Consider the following 10,618-nt stretch of genomic DNA (forward strand, 5'->3'; position numbering starts at 1 on the left):
TTTTATTTATTTATTTATTTTTAAAAGAATTTTTGTGAGTTTATTTGAGCCAAACTGTCCACATACGCCGGGAAGCAGAACCTCAGCGAATTGAGATAATGCTCCGGAGAATGGCGGGGTTACATTTGTATTTATACATTGCAATCAAAGGAGGGATGTAGGTGGGTTACGTGGAATTCATTGGTGATAGATTAAGGAGGAGGAATAAAGCAAAGCAGGGAAACCCCTGGGATTGGATAAAAAGTAAAATGAAGGACACATACTTAGGTGGGTGCAGGATCAATTAACATGATAATGAAGGAATTTGTGGTCTCTGTCCTGGCGCCCAGCACATTTGGTTGTGCTCCAGGGGCTCCAGAAAAAGGGAAGTTACAAGTTACCCAGACATTTCAAGGGTGTGTTATCATAGATGCAAAAGGACAGACAGGCTCCGTTAAGGTAAAGGTTGCCCTTGTCAGTGAAGATACTGGCCTAGGACGTTACTGCCCACCATCAGCTAGCAGCATTTTAAAAAATGTTCCCACTGCTTTAGTGACAGGAAATAATTTTCCATTTTGTAGACTGACCACAAGTCTTAGAGATGATTTTACAAGAAAACTAGCTTGTTTTTTTTTTAAGGGAAAAATGACTGCTTCAGCGGTTCTCAACCTGTGGGTCGTGACCCTTTCACAGGGGTCGCCTAAGACCGTCGGAAAACACATATATAATTACATACTGTTTCGTGATTAATCACTATGCTTTCATTATGTTCAATTTGTAACAATGAAATTGGGGGTCAGCACAACATGAGGAACTGTATTAAAGGGTCGTGGCATTAGGAAGGTTGAGAACCACTGGCAGATGATTTGTACCTAATGAGTGTGGGGAGGGAAAATAGCTTTTACACTTCTAATTTGTGACTTGTTTAATAAATTGGATGAGATTATTAGGAGGAAATAACCTTCGGGTCTGTGAGAATATGGGACCTGAGGATAAATCAGGCAGTTAAGGTCCACAAGCCCAGAGCAGAGGGAGGCAGGAGTCTGGGACTTCAAATGGAAAGTAGGCGATTCACAGGTAGATGAGAAAGAGCAAACATTTGGTAAACAAATCCTTGCCTGGCCACCCAGAAACAATGGGAGGCAGAGGGGAGTGTAACAGACTTGCCATTCTTAGCTCTTAGGACCCTAAGGCAGTGATGGCGAACCTTTTGAGCTCGGCGTGTCAGCGTTTTTGAAAAACCCTAACTTAGCTCTGGTGCCGTGTCACACATAGAAATTTTTTGATATTTGCTACCATAGTAAAACAAAGACTTATATTTTTGATATTTATTTTATATATTTAAATGCCATTTAACAAAAATCAACCAAAAAAATGAGTTCGCATGTCACCTCTGACACACGTGTCATAGGTTCGCCATCACTGCCCTAAGGTGACAGTTCCCTTTCTGTAAGCAGGTTTTTCTGTCTCTGAATTCCTTTAGGCAGGTCAGGGGGAGGTAAAAGACTCCTCTGGAGTCATTTTTAAAAAATATTTTTCTATTGATTTCAGAGAGGAAGGGAGACGGGGGGAGGGAGAAACATCAATGATGAGAGAGAATCACTGATCAGCTGCCTTCTGCACCATGCCCCACACTAGGGATCGAGCCCACAACCCGGCATGTGCCCTCCAGAATCATATCCTGATCTCCTGGTTCACAGGTCAACGCTCAACCACAGCCATGCCGGCTGGGCTTGAGTCATTTCTTAAAAATAATCAGCTTAAAATCATATCCCCAAAAGGCATATTTTGGGTGGCAAAACTTTGCTTCATTTCAGGAGTTAGAGGATGTGTTTATTAAATTCCTCAACTCAGGAAATATTTCAGTCAGTTCCCTAGGAGACAGCTCACTGCCTTGCCCCCCACCCCTGCCCTCATTAAGCCCCCACCATCATCTGAGAAATGTGGGTCAGAGAATACCTGGAATCATGTATCTAGAAAGGATGTAGAAAATTGCACAACGGCAATGACATATATGGATGGAAAGAGGCCACATAGTAAGCCTGACGCGCTCAGGGAAGGCCTGTGTGGTGGCCTCACAAACTCAGAGACCTGACGTAATCACACAGGATGGTCTGAAAGTAAAACTTCTTAACTAAACGCAGTTTATTATGGTGGGTAGCCATGTTCCTGACAAAGTTCCATTTTCACCTTCATTAAGCCTTGTCTGTTGCCTTTTGCATCTAGATAACACACCTTTGGAAGGTCAAAGTAATTTTCTTTTCCCTCCAACCCTCAAAGCACAGGTACGGAACCAGAGTGGAAACCATAAATCCCCTCGTACTGAGTTAATTGTGTTTTTTAAAAAAATATATTTTATTGATTTTTTACAGAGAGGAGGGGAGAGGGATAGATAGAAACATCGAAGAGAGAGAAACATCGATCAGCTGCCTCCTGCACACCCCCTACTGGGGATGTGCCTGCAACCAAGGTACATGCCCTTGACCGGAATCAAACCTGGGACCCTTGAGTCAGTCCGCAGGCAGACGCCCTATCCACTGAGCCAAACCGGCCAGGGCCTGAATTAATTGTTGACTATTAACTATCCTGTACCCCCTACGCAAAAGAAGTGTGTGTCTATCACTTTACTTTTTATTCGATCCCAAAGGTTTCCTCATTTTGCTTTCTCCTGGCTCCCTAACCTATCACCAATAGATTTCAGGTAGCCCACCTATGTCTTCTGTCATGTGTAAAAGAAGATGCAAAACTGCCATTCTCTGGAGTATGTTCTCAATTCATAGAAATTTTGCTTCTGGCAATTGTCTGACAGTTTCAACTCACAAAACTTCTCTGCAGGCCTGATTGTTTCTTACGTTGACACATAACTTGTTGATCTTAGTTGCGTATCTATAAATTAGGCAATACCATCTATCGCCTAGGATTATGGCGAGGACTGTATGAGACGAACCTAGAACACAGGACAGGCCCTGGATTTCCGTCACTCCGGTAACAAGTACTTACTGAGCTACTGTGACTGGGGCTGTGACTGACGGGTGGGGGGATGAATAGAAGGAGAAAACCTGGGCACAAGGGCGGGACTTCAAGGGGAAGGCCTCCCAGCCCCGCCCACGTGCTCCCACCGGCTCCTTGACAGCCGCCCAGGGCGCTCGACACGCCGGATATGACGTCACCTCCCGAGGTTCCCAGAACGAGGCGGTGGGACCGGAAGTGAACCCGGGGGGCTGGGGGTGTTCCAGACTGACCGGATGTGGGCCCGGGCCGGCTCCCCAGCCCCAGTTCCCGGGAGCTGGTCGAGGGGAGCGCGCGGAAGGCGGGCCGCGGGGCGGGGCCGCTGCAGGGGCGGGGCCTGCAGGCTGTCCGGCGGGGGCGGGACCCCTCGCCCCGGCGGGACCCCTCGTCCCGGCGGGACCCCGCCTGCCCGGTCGCCGGCGGCGGCTCGGCCATGAAGCTGAAGCTGAAGAACGTGTTTCTCGTCTACTTCCTAGTGTCGATCGCCGGCCTCCTCTACGCGCTGGTGCAGCTCGGTGAGCGGGGCGGGGCGGGATGCTCCCCACCCTGGGGATGAGCGGGGTGCGGACCCCATTCACCCGGCGCGGCCCTGCGACACCCCCTCCGCGGCCGCCGGGCGCGGGCCCCTCGCTGGAGCGCAGCCCGGCTCCCCCGCACCTCGGCAATCCGGGCTCCTTCCTGCGTTCAGGGCCCCGCACGGTCCCGCCGCCGTCACCCCGTTTCCCAACCCTCTCGCTCGCTCTGCTCCGGTCACTCTGGCTCCGTGACAGTCACGGAACCCGCACGCTCATTGCTCTCCAAGCTCTTCACCCGTTCCCTCCGCCTGCGGTGCTTCCCCGGCCTTCCCAGCCCGCAGGTCTCGCCCCAGGGTCACCGCCGCCGAGCCGTCCCTGCCGCATCTAGCCGAGCGCTGCCTTTTCTGGGTTCTCTCTTGGGCTCTAACCTGTGTGCTCCCTCCTTGGCCCTTATCACAATTTGCAGTGTTGTTCTTTGCGTAGTGCCCGCCTCCAGGGAGCGCGTCTGCCTCGCTCCCTGCTGCCTCCCCAGCCGAAGGCAGCGCCTCCCGGAGGAGCACTCAGTAAATGCTTATCCAGCAATGGAACTATCAGCTTAATGAGTCCTCGGTCACACAGACAGGGCCACTGCTGACCCTCCGGTGTTTGAGACCGCCCGGGCTTAGGGAGATAGACTTCTTCTTTATGGCCCCAGGAGGCAAAATTAGAACCAGCGGGGAGGAAGGATGGAGGCAGAGCATCAGCTCAGTATCCGAATGAAAAGGGCAACAGATGGGACTTATTGGAGCTGGAGAGGGGATGCTGATGGAGGCGGTGTAGAGGGCTGTCTGAGAGGTTGTAAGGCGATTCCTGCACTAGATGGGATGACATGATGGGCCTTTGGGACACTGAACGTGCTGTGTTTCGGTTCTCTGCCCCGACCCCTGCTTCCTGGGACCAGGCCAGCCATGTGACTGCCTCCCCCCGCTGCGGGCAGCAGCAGAGCAGCTTCGGCAGAAGGATCTGAGGATTTCCCAGCTGCAAGCTGACCTCCATCGTCCAGCCCCTGCCCCTGCCCAGCCCCCTGAGCCTGAGGCCCTGCCTACTATCTATGTTGTTACCCCCACCTATGCCAGGTATGGGCTCTGGTGCACCCAAGAGGCTTGCATGGACCAAGAGGTGGGCGTTGATGGAGAGGATTTGGGGGAGGCATTGGGCCAGGGAATGTTCCTCAAACTAGGGCGTGCCAAATGACAAGGGAAATGAACCACATCTTTACTCAAAAACTTGTGGGAAAATGGTTATTTTCTACTAAAAGAGATAGGGGTGTGCTATGAAGTGGGACACAAAATCCCTGAGAAATTTTAAGATAGAACAATATCGTTTCAAAGAAATTTGGAGCTTGCCACGGAATTCACTCTCTCTCCTTAGGGATCCTTTGGTGAGAAAGTTTGAGAACCCTATCTAGCTTGGAGTAGACAAGGGCTTGGTTCTGCCTGGCTGGTGTTGCTCAGTTGGAGTGTCATCCCATGCACTGAAGGGTCTCAGGTTCGATTCCCAGTGGGCACATATCCCCCAATGGGGGCGATATTTCTTTCTCATACCTACGTCTCTCTCTTTCCCTCTCCCTCTCTCTATAAAATCAATAAAAATTTAACCTAGGAGAGGATTAAAAATTTTTTTTAAACTATTTCAAAAAGGGAGAAGGACTTAGTCTGGTAGTTTTTACCAGGGTCTAGAAATAGTTACATTAGATATTTACAATGTGTTTACTCTTACCAGGCACTGTGCTAAGGGCTGCACTATTTTTAAAATATATATTTTTAATTGATTTTTAGAGAGAGAGAGAGGGAGAAAGAGGAGAAACATCAATGGGAAAGCAAAACATTGATGGGCTGCCTCCTGCATGCCCTCTACTGGGGATCGAGCCTGCAACCTGGACATGTGCCCTGACCAGGAATTGCATTGAACCCACAAGTTCCAGGGCTAAATGCTGTGCTTTTTTTGTTTTTAATTAAAATGTAGCCTTTATTACTCACACAAATCAAGTGGGAAACTGTGGTTTGGGATCTACAGCCAAAGGGCCTGCTAATTGCTCCCTGGAATCAGATGGTTGAGCCATCTAGGCACGGGCCGCTCTAGAACACCCCCCCCCCCCCAATACACACCACACACACACACACACACACACACACCACCACCACCACCACCACCACCAAGCCTGTGGCCGGCAGGCCGATCTGAGGGAGAAAGAACCCTAGAAGAGACTGGCCCCACTTCCCAGTTCTTTGTCTAAACGCGGATAAGCCATCCTCCCCTGACGAGGAGTGAGTGAGTCGAGTGAGTCAAGGGACTCCCCTAGAGCCCTCTCCCTGGAAACCCAAGCACAGAAGGAAAAGGACCTGGTCCCACCAGTGTTTTAGAAAACCATTATCTTATCTAATCTCTAAAACCACCTTGTAGAGTCCTGTCCTTCCCATGTTACAGCCAAGGAAACAGACTTGGGGAGAGTGAGCCATTTCCCCCAGATGTCGCCCCTAATTACAAACCTGGCATTCAAACCAGATGTGATTCCTTCCCCGAGTGCCTCCCAGGGCTGAGGTGGGTGACACACATGAGTGGGAGGACAGGGCAGGTGAGTGTCCCTGTGAAGTTGACGGCAAGACAAGGAGTTGGGGAAAGGCCTTGGGGATGCCAGAAGGGGGTCGGGAGAAGCTGTGTCTGCTAGCTGGCTGGAGTGGCAGCTGGTGGCTGCCCCCTTCCCTGCTGCTGCCTCTCCCCCTCCAGGCTGGTACAGAAGGCCGAGCTGGTGCGACTGTCCCAGACCCTGAGTCTGGTGCCCCGGCTGCACTGGCTGCTGGTGGAGGACGCTGAGGGCCCCACCCCGTTGGTCTCCAGGCTGCTGGCTGCCTCTGGCCTCCTCTTCACACACTTGGCTGTCCTCACTCCCAAGGCCCAGAGGCTCCGGGAGGGCGAGCCAGGCTGGGTTCGTCCCCGCGGTGTAGAGCAACGGAACAGGGCTCTGGACTGGCTCCGGAGCGGAGGGGGCGCTGTCGGGGGAGAGAAGGACCCTCCGCCCCCGGGGACCCGGGGAGTTGTGTACTTTGCTGATGATGACAACACCTACAGCCGGGAACTCTTTGAGGAGGTGAGCACGGGGAGGGCCGGGAAAGGGGCCGTGGGCCAGCTTCCTCTGTTGCCTTGGTTATCACTGTTGCTCTAGGCCAGTGATGGCGAACCTATGACACGTGTGTCAGAGGTGACACGCAAACTCATTTTTTTGGTTGATTTTTGTTAAATGGCATTTAAATATATAAAATAAAGATCAAAAATATAAATCTTGGTTTTACTATGGTAGCAAATATCAAAAAATTTCTATATGTGACACGGCACCAAAGTTAAATTAGGGTTTTTCAAAATGCTGACACGCCGAGCTCAAAAGGTTCGCCATCACTGCCTTAGGCTGTTGGGTGAGGAGGGGGGACATGGAGCAGAGGACCCAAGTGGTCCTTCCTGCTGCTCCCTGTCCGCTGGGCCACTCCCTGTCTGTCTCTTGTCTCCCCACCTCTGTTAGATGCGCTGGACCCGCGGTGTCTCCGTGTGGCCTGTGGGGCTGGTGGGCGGCCTGCGGTTCGAGGGCCCGCGGGTACAGGACGGCCGGGTTGTGGGCTTCCACACGGCGTGGGAGCCCAACCGGCCGTTCCCAGTGGATATGGCGGGATTTGCAGTGGCCCTGCCCTTGCTGTTGGCTAAGCCCAATGCCCAGTTTGACGCAACCGCTCCCCGGGGCCACCTGGAGAGCAGTCTCCTGAGCCACCTGGTGGACCCCAAGGACCTGGAGCCACGGGCTGCCAACTGCACCCGGGTAAGAGGAGGGAGGTGGGCACGCAGCTCTGGGGTGGACAGGGGATGGGAGAAGTGGGGTGAGGCCCTGGGAGGAGGATCCCGGGGCAGGTGTTTGAGCAGGAGGGACCCTCACCCTCAGAACTCAGCTGCAGCCTTGCTTACTCTCCTGAAGGGCAGCGGGAGCCAGAGGAGGACAGTGGGGCCCTGCCACTCTGTCTCCCAGCGTCCTGGGCACCTGCATGGCCCACAGAGGTTAAGGGGTTAAGGCCCCATTTTCGAGGCACCGAGGCTCCCACGCTGTGTAGAGGGGGTTGGAGAATCCGGTCACACCGAGGGCCCAGAGGCCTGGCTCGGGCTGGGCCCGGCTCTGACGGAGTCCTCCCGGGGCAGGTCCTGGTGTGGCACACGCGGACGGAGAAGCCCAAGATGAAGCAGGAGGAGCAGCTACAGCGGCAGGGCCGAGGCTCAGACCCTGCCATGGAGGTGTGATGGATGCGCCACCTGACTGCTGTTTCGCCAGGCACAGACCTGTGGGGCTGGGCCCCTGGCTGCCAGGGTGCAGCTCTCCACGTCCTGACCCCTCAGAGCCAGGGCGGCCCCTCTGCCGTTTCAGCCCAGCTGCTCCCCCGCCCCCAGCCTGCCATGTGGCACTGCCCACAGCTGGGGACAAGCAGCCCTTGTATTGAGCCCGGTCAGCCCTGTCTGGGGCGGAGCAGGACGGACAGACTCAGGAGGGAGGGCAGCTGAGTAACTGGGTAACTTATTGGGGCTGGGCACGCACGGGGGCGGGGGGCTGGAGGAGCTGGGCTGGACCCTCCCCACCTGAGCATGCTGACCCCTCCTACCTCCAGAATAAAACAATCTCAACCTGCAGTGGCCTCTCATTCTTTTCGTTTTATTAGTCTGTTTCTGTGTTCTGATTCCCACCGGGTCAAAACCCTGGCCTCCTGGCTTCTCTCTCAGACAGAAAGCCATTCTCTCAGGGACCCGCCCCTGAGGAGCAGACCAGCGGCTTCAGTCCGGAAGCTTCCTTGAGTCCGCAGGGAAGCTCGCAGCCTCCCGTGCCGCTTGCCCACCTCCTGGGATTTCTGTTTCTGGGCTGCTCTAGGTCCTCAGACCCCTCGTTTTTTCTCCTACCCCGTCCAGCTTGCTAGTTATTCTTAACCGCTCTAATCCCAGGGACCCCCCACACACACACACACAACTTCCCCACCAGGGGCCTTGGCAAAAGAGTTGTGAGGTTTCCTGCTTCTCCACCCCTTCTCCCTCTGCCCGACCCCCAGCCCCAGCTCCAGGCCACTAGGCCTCAGGCGGATCCCCCCCAGGCGGTGCCTCTTCTGCAGGGGCCTCCCCGGGTGCTGGCCTGTGGGCAGCCCCGCCCTGCAGCCAGGCAGTTCTCAGCCTGTGCCTCAGCCCCCCGGGCAGGAGATAGCCCTGGGTCTCCCCTGCCCCATCGATGACTCCTCCAAGCCCCTCCAGTGCCGTCTGCAGGTACCGCAGGCCCAGGAGCACCGGAGTCTGGGGAGAGCAAGGGGAAGAGGTCGGTGCGGGTCAGCGGGTCCAGGGCCCCAGGGTTGGAGGCAGTGAGGAGTCCCGGTGGAGGGAGGCCTTAGACACTTTGCTGACTCACCTGCAGCAGGAAGGTGACAGCCAGCAGGCTGCCCAGTGTGCTCGCCAGCCCCTGCAGGTGCCCCAGCAGCACCCCGTGGCATCCTTGAGCCCAGAGGTTTAGGTTGGGCTGACGGGGATCGAAGAGGGGGTGGGCGTGGGGGTCTGAGAGCCGGTCTTGCAGGCAAGGCCTGGGTGAGTGGGGGTTGCAGCAGGAAAAAGGGACTCCGTCAGTCAGATACAGGCCTTCCACATTGCTCTGGATGCGGCTGCGAAGGGAAGGGAGGGGAGGGGCAGGGTTAGGGTGTCTGGAGCCAGCGGCCTGGGGGAGAGGCTGCAGGCACAGTTGACACTGGACAATGAGAGGAGACATTTCTAACTGCTTTCCTGTGTGCCAGGCAGGCACAGTTCATCTGTCTCCACAGCAGTTCTGTGAGACATGCTGTCATCACCTCCATTCTACAGATGAGGACACGGGCCCAGAGGCGTTCGGCAGCTGCCCTGGGCCACACAGAAATAGATGGCGGAGCTGTCACCCATCCCTTCAGTCACTAAGCTCTATGTGTTGCCCGGCTGGGTGGGTGGGGTTTTAAAGGATGGAGGAGGGGGGGGGGGAGGAGAGGAGCAGGTCACTCACTCAACCACCTCCTGGTCATTGGGGTCCAGGTACCGGCTGCTGACCCACTGGACCCCAAACCAATCCTTGAACCCATGGCGCCCGCAGCAGTGGTGCCTCAGCTGCAGCTCATCCAACAGCCGCTTGGCGTGGCAGTGCCCAGGCACCTCCGTGTCCTTGTAGTGAGCCATGGCAGCGCCCAGGCCCTCCTCCAGCCCCGTGTCCAGACTTCCAGGGAGAGCTAAGGCTAGCGCCAGGGCGAGGACCAGCAGCCCGCCACCCCCAGCCGTGCCAGCCACCAGCAGGGGGCCCAGGACCCTTCGCCAGGGCGGGTATTGAGCTGCGTCCAAACTGGCCCTGCTGGCTCCCGCGCCCGCCAGTCCGGTGCACAGAGCCACGGCTCCCGCGGCCAGGGCCACCTGCGGCAGGGCCGTGAACGGGCAGGAGGGAGCCAAGAAGGTGCGAAGGTGCAACAGCTGGACCAGGAGGTGCCCGCTGCACAGGAGGGTGAGGCCACCGGCCAGCGCCAGCACCCAGGACAGGAGCCAGAGCCCCTGCGCCAGCCGGATGCGGGGCTGGAGCGGCAGCGCCAGGGGCAGCACGGGCGCCATCTCCCATCTCCGCCCCGGGAAGCGCAGGGTTGGCAGGGACGGGCTGTCGGGGCCAGGCGCTGAGTCAGCCCAGCCCGGCTTGAGCTGCGCTAATGCCACCCTGACCCCAATACCCTGGGCGCCCGCCCCCCCAGCCGTAATCGCCCGGCGCCCGCCCCGGCCCGCGCCAACTCGGGATGCCTCGGCCTGGCCCCTGGGGAAAGCCCCGCCCCGGCCCCTCCCGGAAGGGGGAGGGGCTGGTCGGCTGGGCCCCGGGGGGCCGGGGGCGGCGGGCCGGGGGCGGAGACCTCGAGGTCCACGCGCCCTCCGCGTCCCCAGGGAGTCCGGGGGCGGAGATCCCGGAAGGGCCCCGAGGGCGGAGGCCGGCCGGGGGCCGGGGGGTCAGCGGGTTGGCCCCGCCCCTTGCTGAGCCGCGGGGCCCGGACAGGGAGGGGTTACCGGGCGGCCCGGCCCCC

At 56.6% G+C, this 10,618-nt stretch overlaps 2 protein-coding genes across 3 annotated transcripts; one reads left to right on the forward strand and one right to left on the reverse strand.

The window, feature by feature from the left end:
• The first annotated feature begins 2,565 nt into the window (after window positions 1-2,565).
• Window positions 2,566-8,201, forward strand: B3GAT3 (beta-1,3-glucuronyltransferase 3). 2 transcript variants are annotated; one of them, XM_036295577.1, is made up of 5 exons: window positions 2,566-3,503; window positions 4,444-4,661; window positions 6,436-6,630; window positions 7,057-7,347; window positions 7,719-8,201. In XM_036295577.1, the coding sequence occupies exons 1-5, from the start codon at window positions 3,422-3,424 to the stop codon at window positions 7,815-7,817; spliced, it is 885 nt and encodes a 294-aa protein (XP_036151470.1). In that variant the 5' UTR covers window positions 2,566-3,421; the 3' UTR covers window positions 7,818-8,201. The 2 variants fall into 2 exon arrangements, with proteins under 2 accessions (XP_036151470.1, XP_036151469.1); XM_036295576.1 differs by having other exon boundaries at window positions 2,580-3,503; window positions 4,444-4,618; window positions 6,270-6,630.
• A 1-nt stretch (window position 8,202) lies between these two features.
• On the reverse strand, window positions 8,203-10,486 carry ROM1 (retinal outer segment membrane protein 1). Its single transcript, XM_036295574.1, has 3 exons — window positions 9,574-10,486; window positions 8,959-9,205; window positions 8,203-8,846 (listed from the first exon to the last, which is right to left on the reverse strand). Exons 1-3 carry the CDS (start codon window positions 10,161-10,163, stop codon window positions 8,628-8,630), a joined length of 1,056 nt encoding a protein of 351 aa, XP_036151467.1. The 5' UTR covers window positions 10,164-10,486; the 3' UTR covers window positions 8,203-8,627.
• Between the last annotated feature and the right edge of the window lie 132 nt (window positions 10,487-10,618).

This window comes from Myotis myotis, unplaced genomic scaffold, assembly GCF_014108235.1.
Source record: "Myotis myotis isolate mMyoMyo1 unplaced genomic scaffold, mMyoMyo1.p scaffold_m19_p_27, whole genome shotgun sequence".
In the NCBI taxonomy this organism is placed as follows: domain Eukaryota; kingdom Metazoa; phylum Chordata; class Mammalia; order Chiroptera; family Vespertilionidae; genus Myotis; species Myotis myotis.

Bases quoted from the DNA above. Each gene is read 5' to 3' on its own strand.
- B3GAT3 (XM_036295576.1), top strand. From the start codon at position 3,422: ATGAAGCTGAAGCTGAAGAACGTGTTTCTCGTCTACTTCCTAGTGTCG. The intron at 4,619-6,269 runs GTATGGGCTCTG...CTCCCCCTCCAG, and splicing joins GTTACCCCCACCTATGCCAG to GCTGGTACAGAAGGCCGAGC. The intron at 7,348-7,718 runs GTAAGAGGAGGG...CTCCCGGGGCAG, and splicing joins GGGCTGCCAACTGCACCCGG to GTCCTGGTGTGGCACACGCG.
- ROM1 (XM_036295574.1), bottom strand. From the start codon at position 10,163: ATGGCGCCCGTGCTGCCCCTGGCGCTGCCGCTCCAGCCCCGCATCCGG. The intron at 9,206-9,573 runs GTGAGTGACCTG...TTCCCTTCGCAG, and splicing joins AATGACCAGGAGGTGGTTGA to CCGCATCCAGAGCAATGTGG. The intron at 8,847-8,958 runs GTGAGTCAGCAA...TGCTCTCCCCAG, and splicing joins CTGTCACCTTCCTGCTGCAG to ACTCCGGTGCTCCTGGGCCT.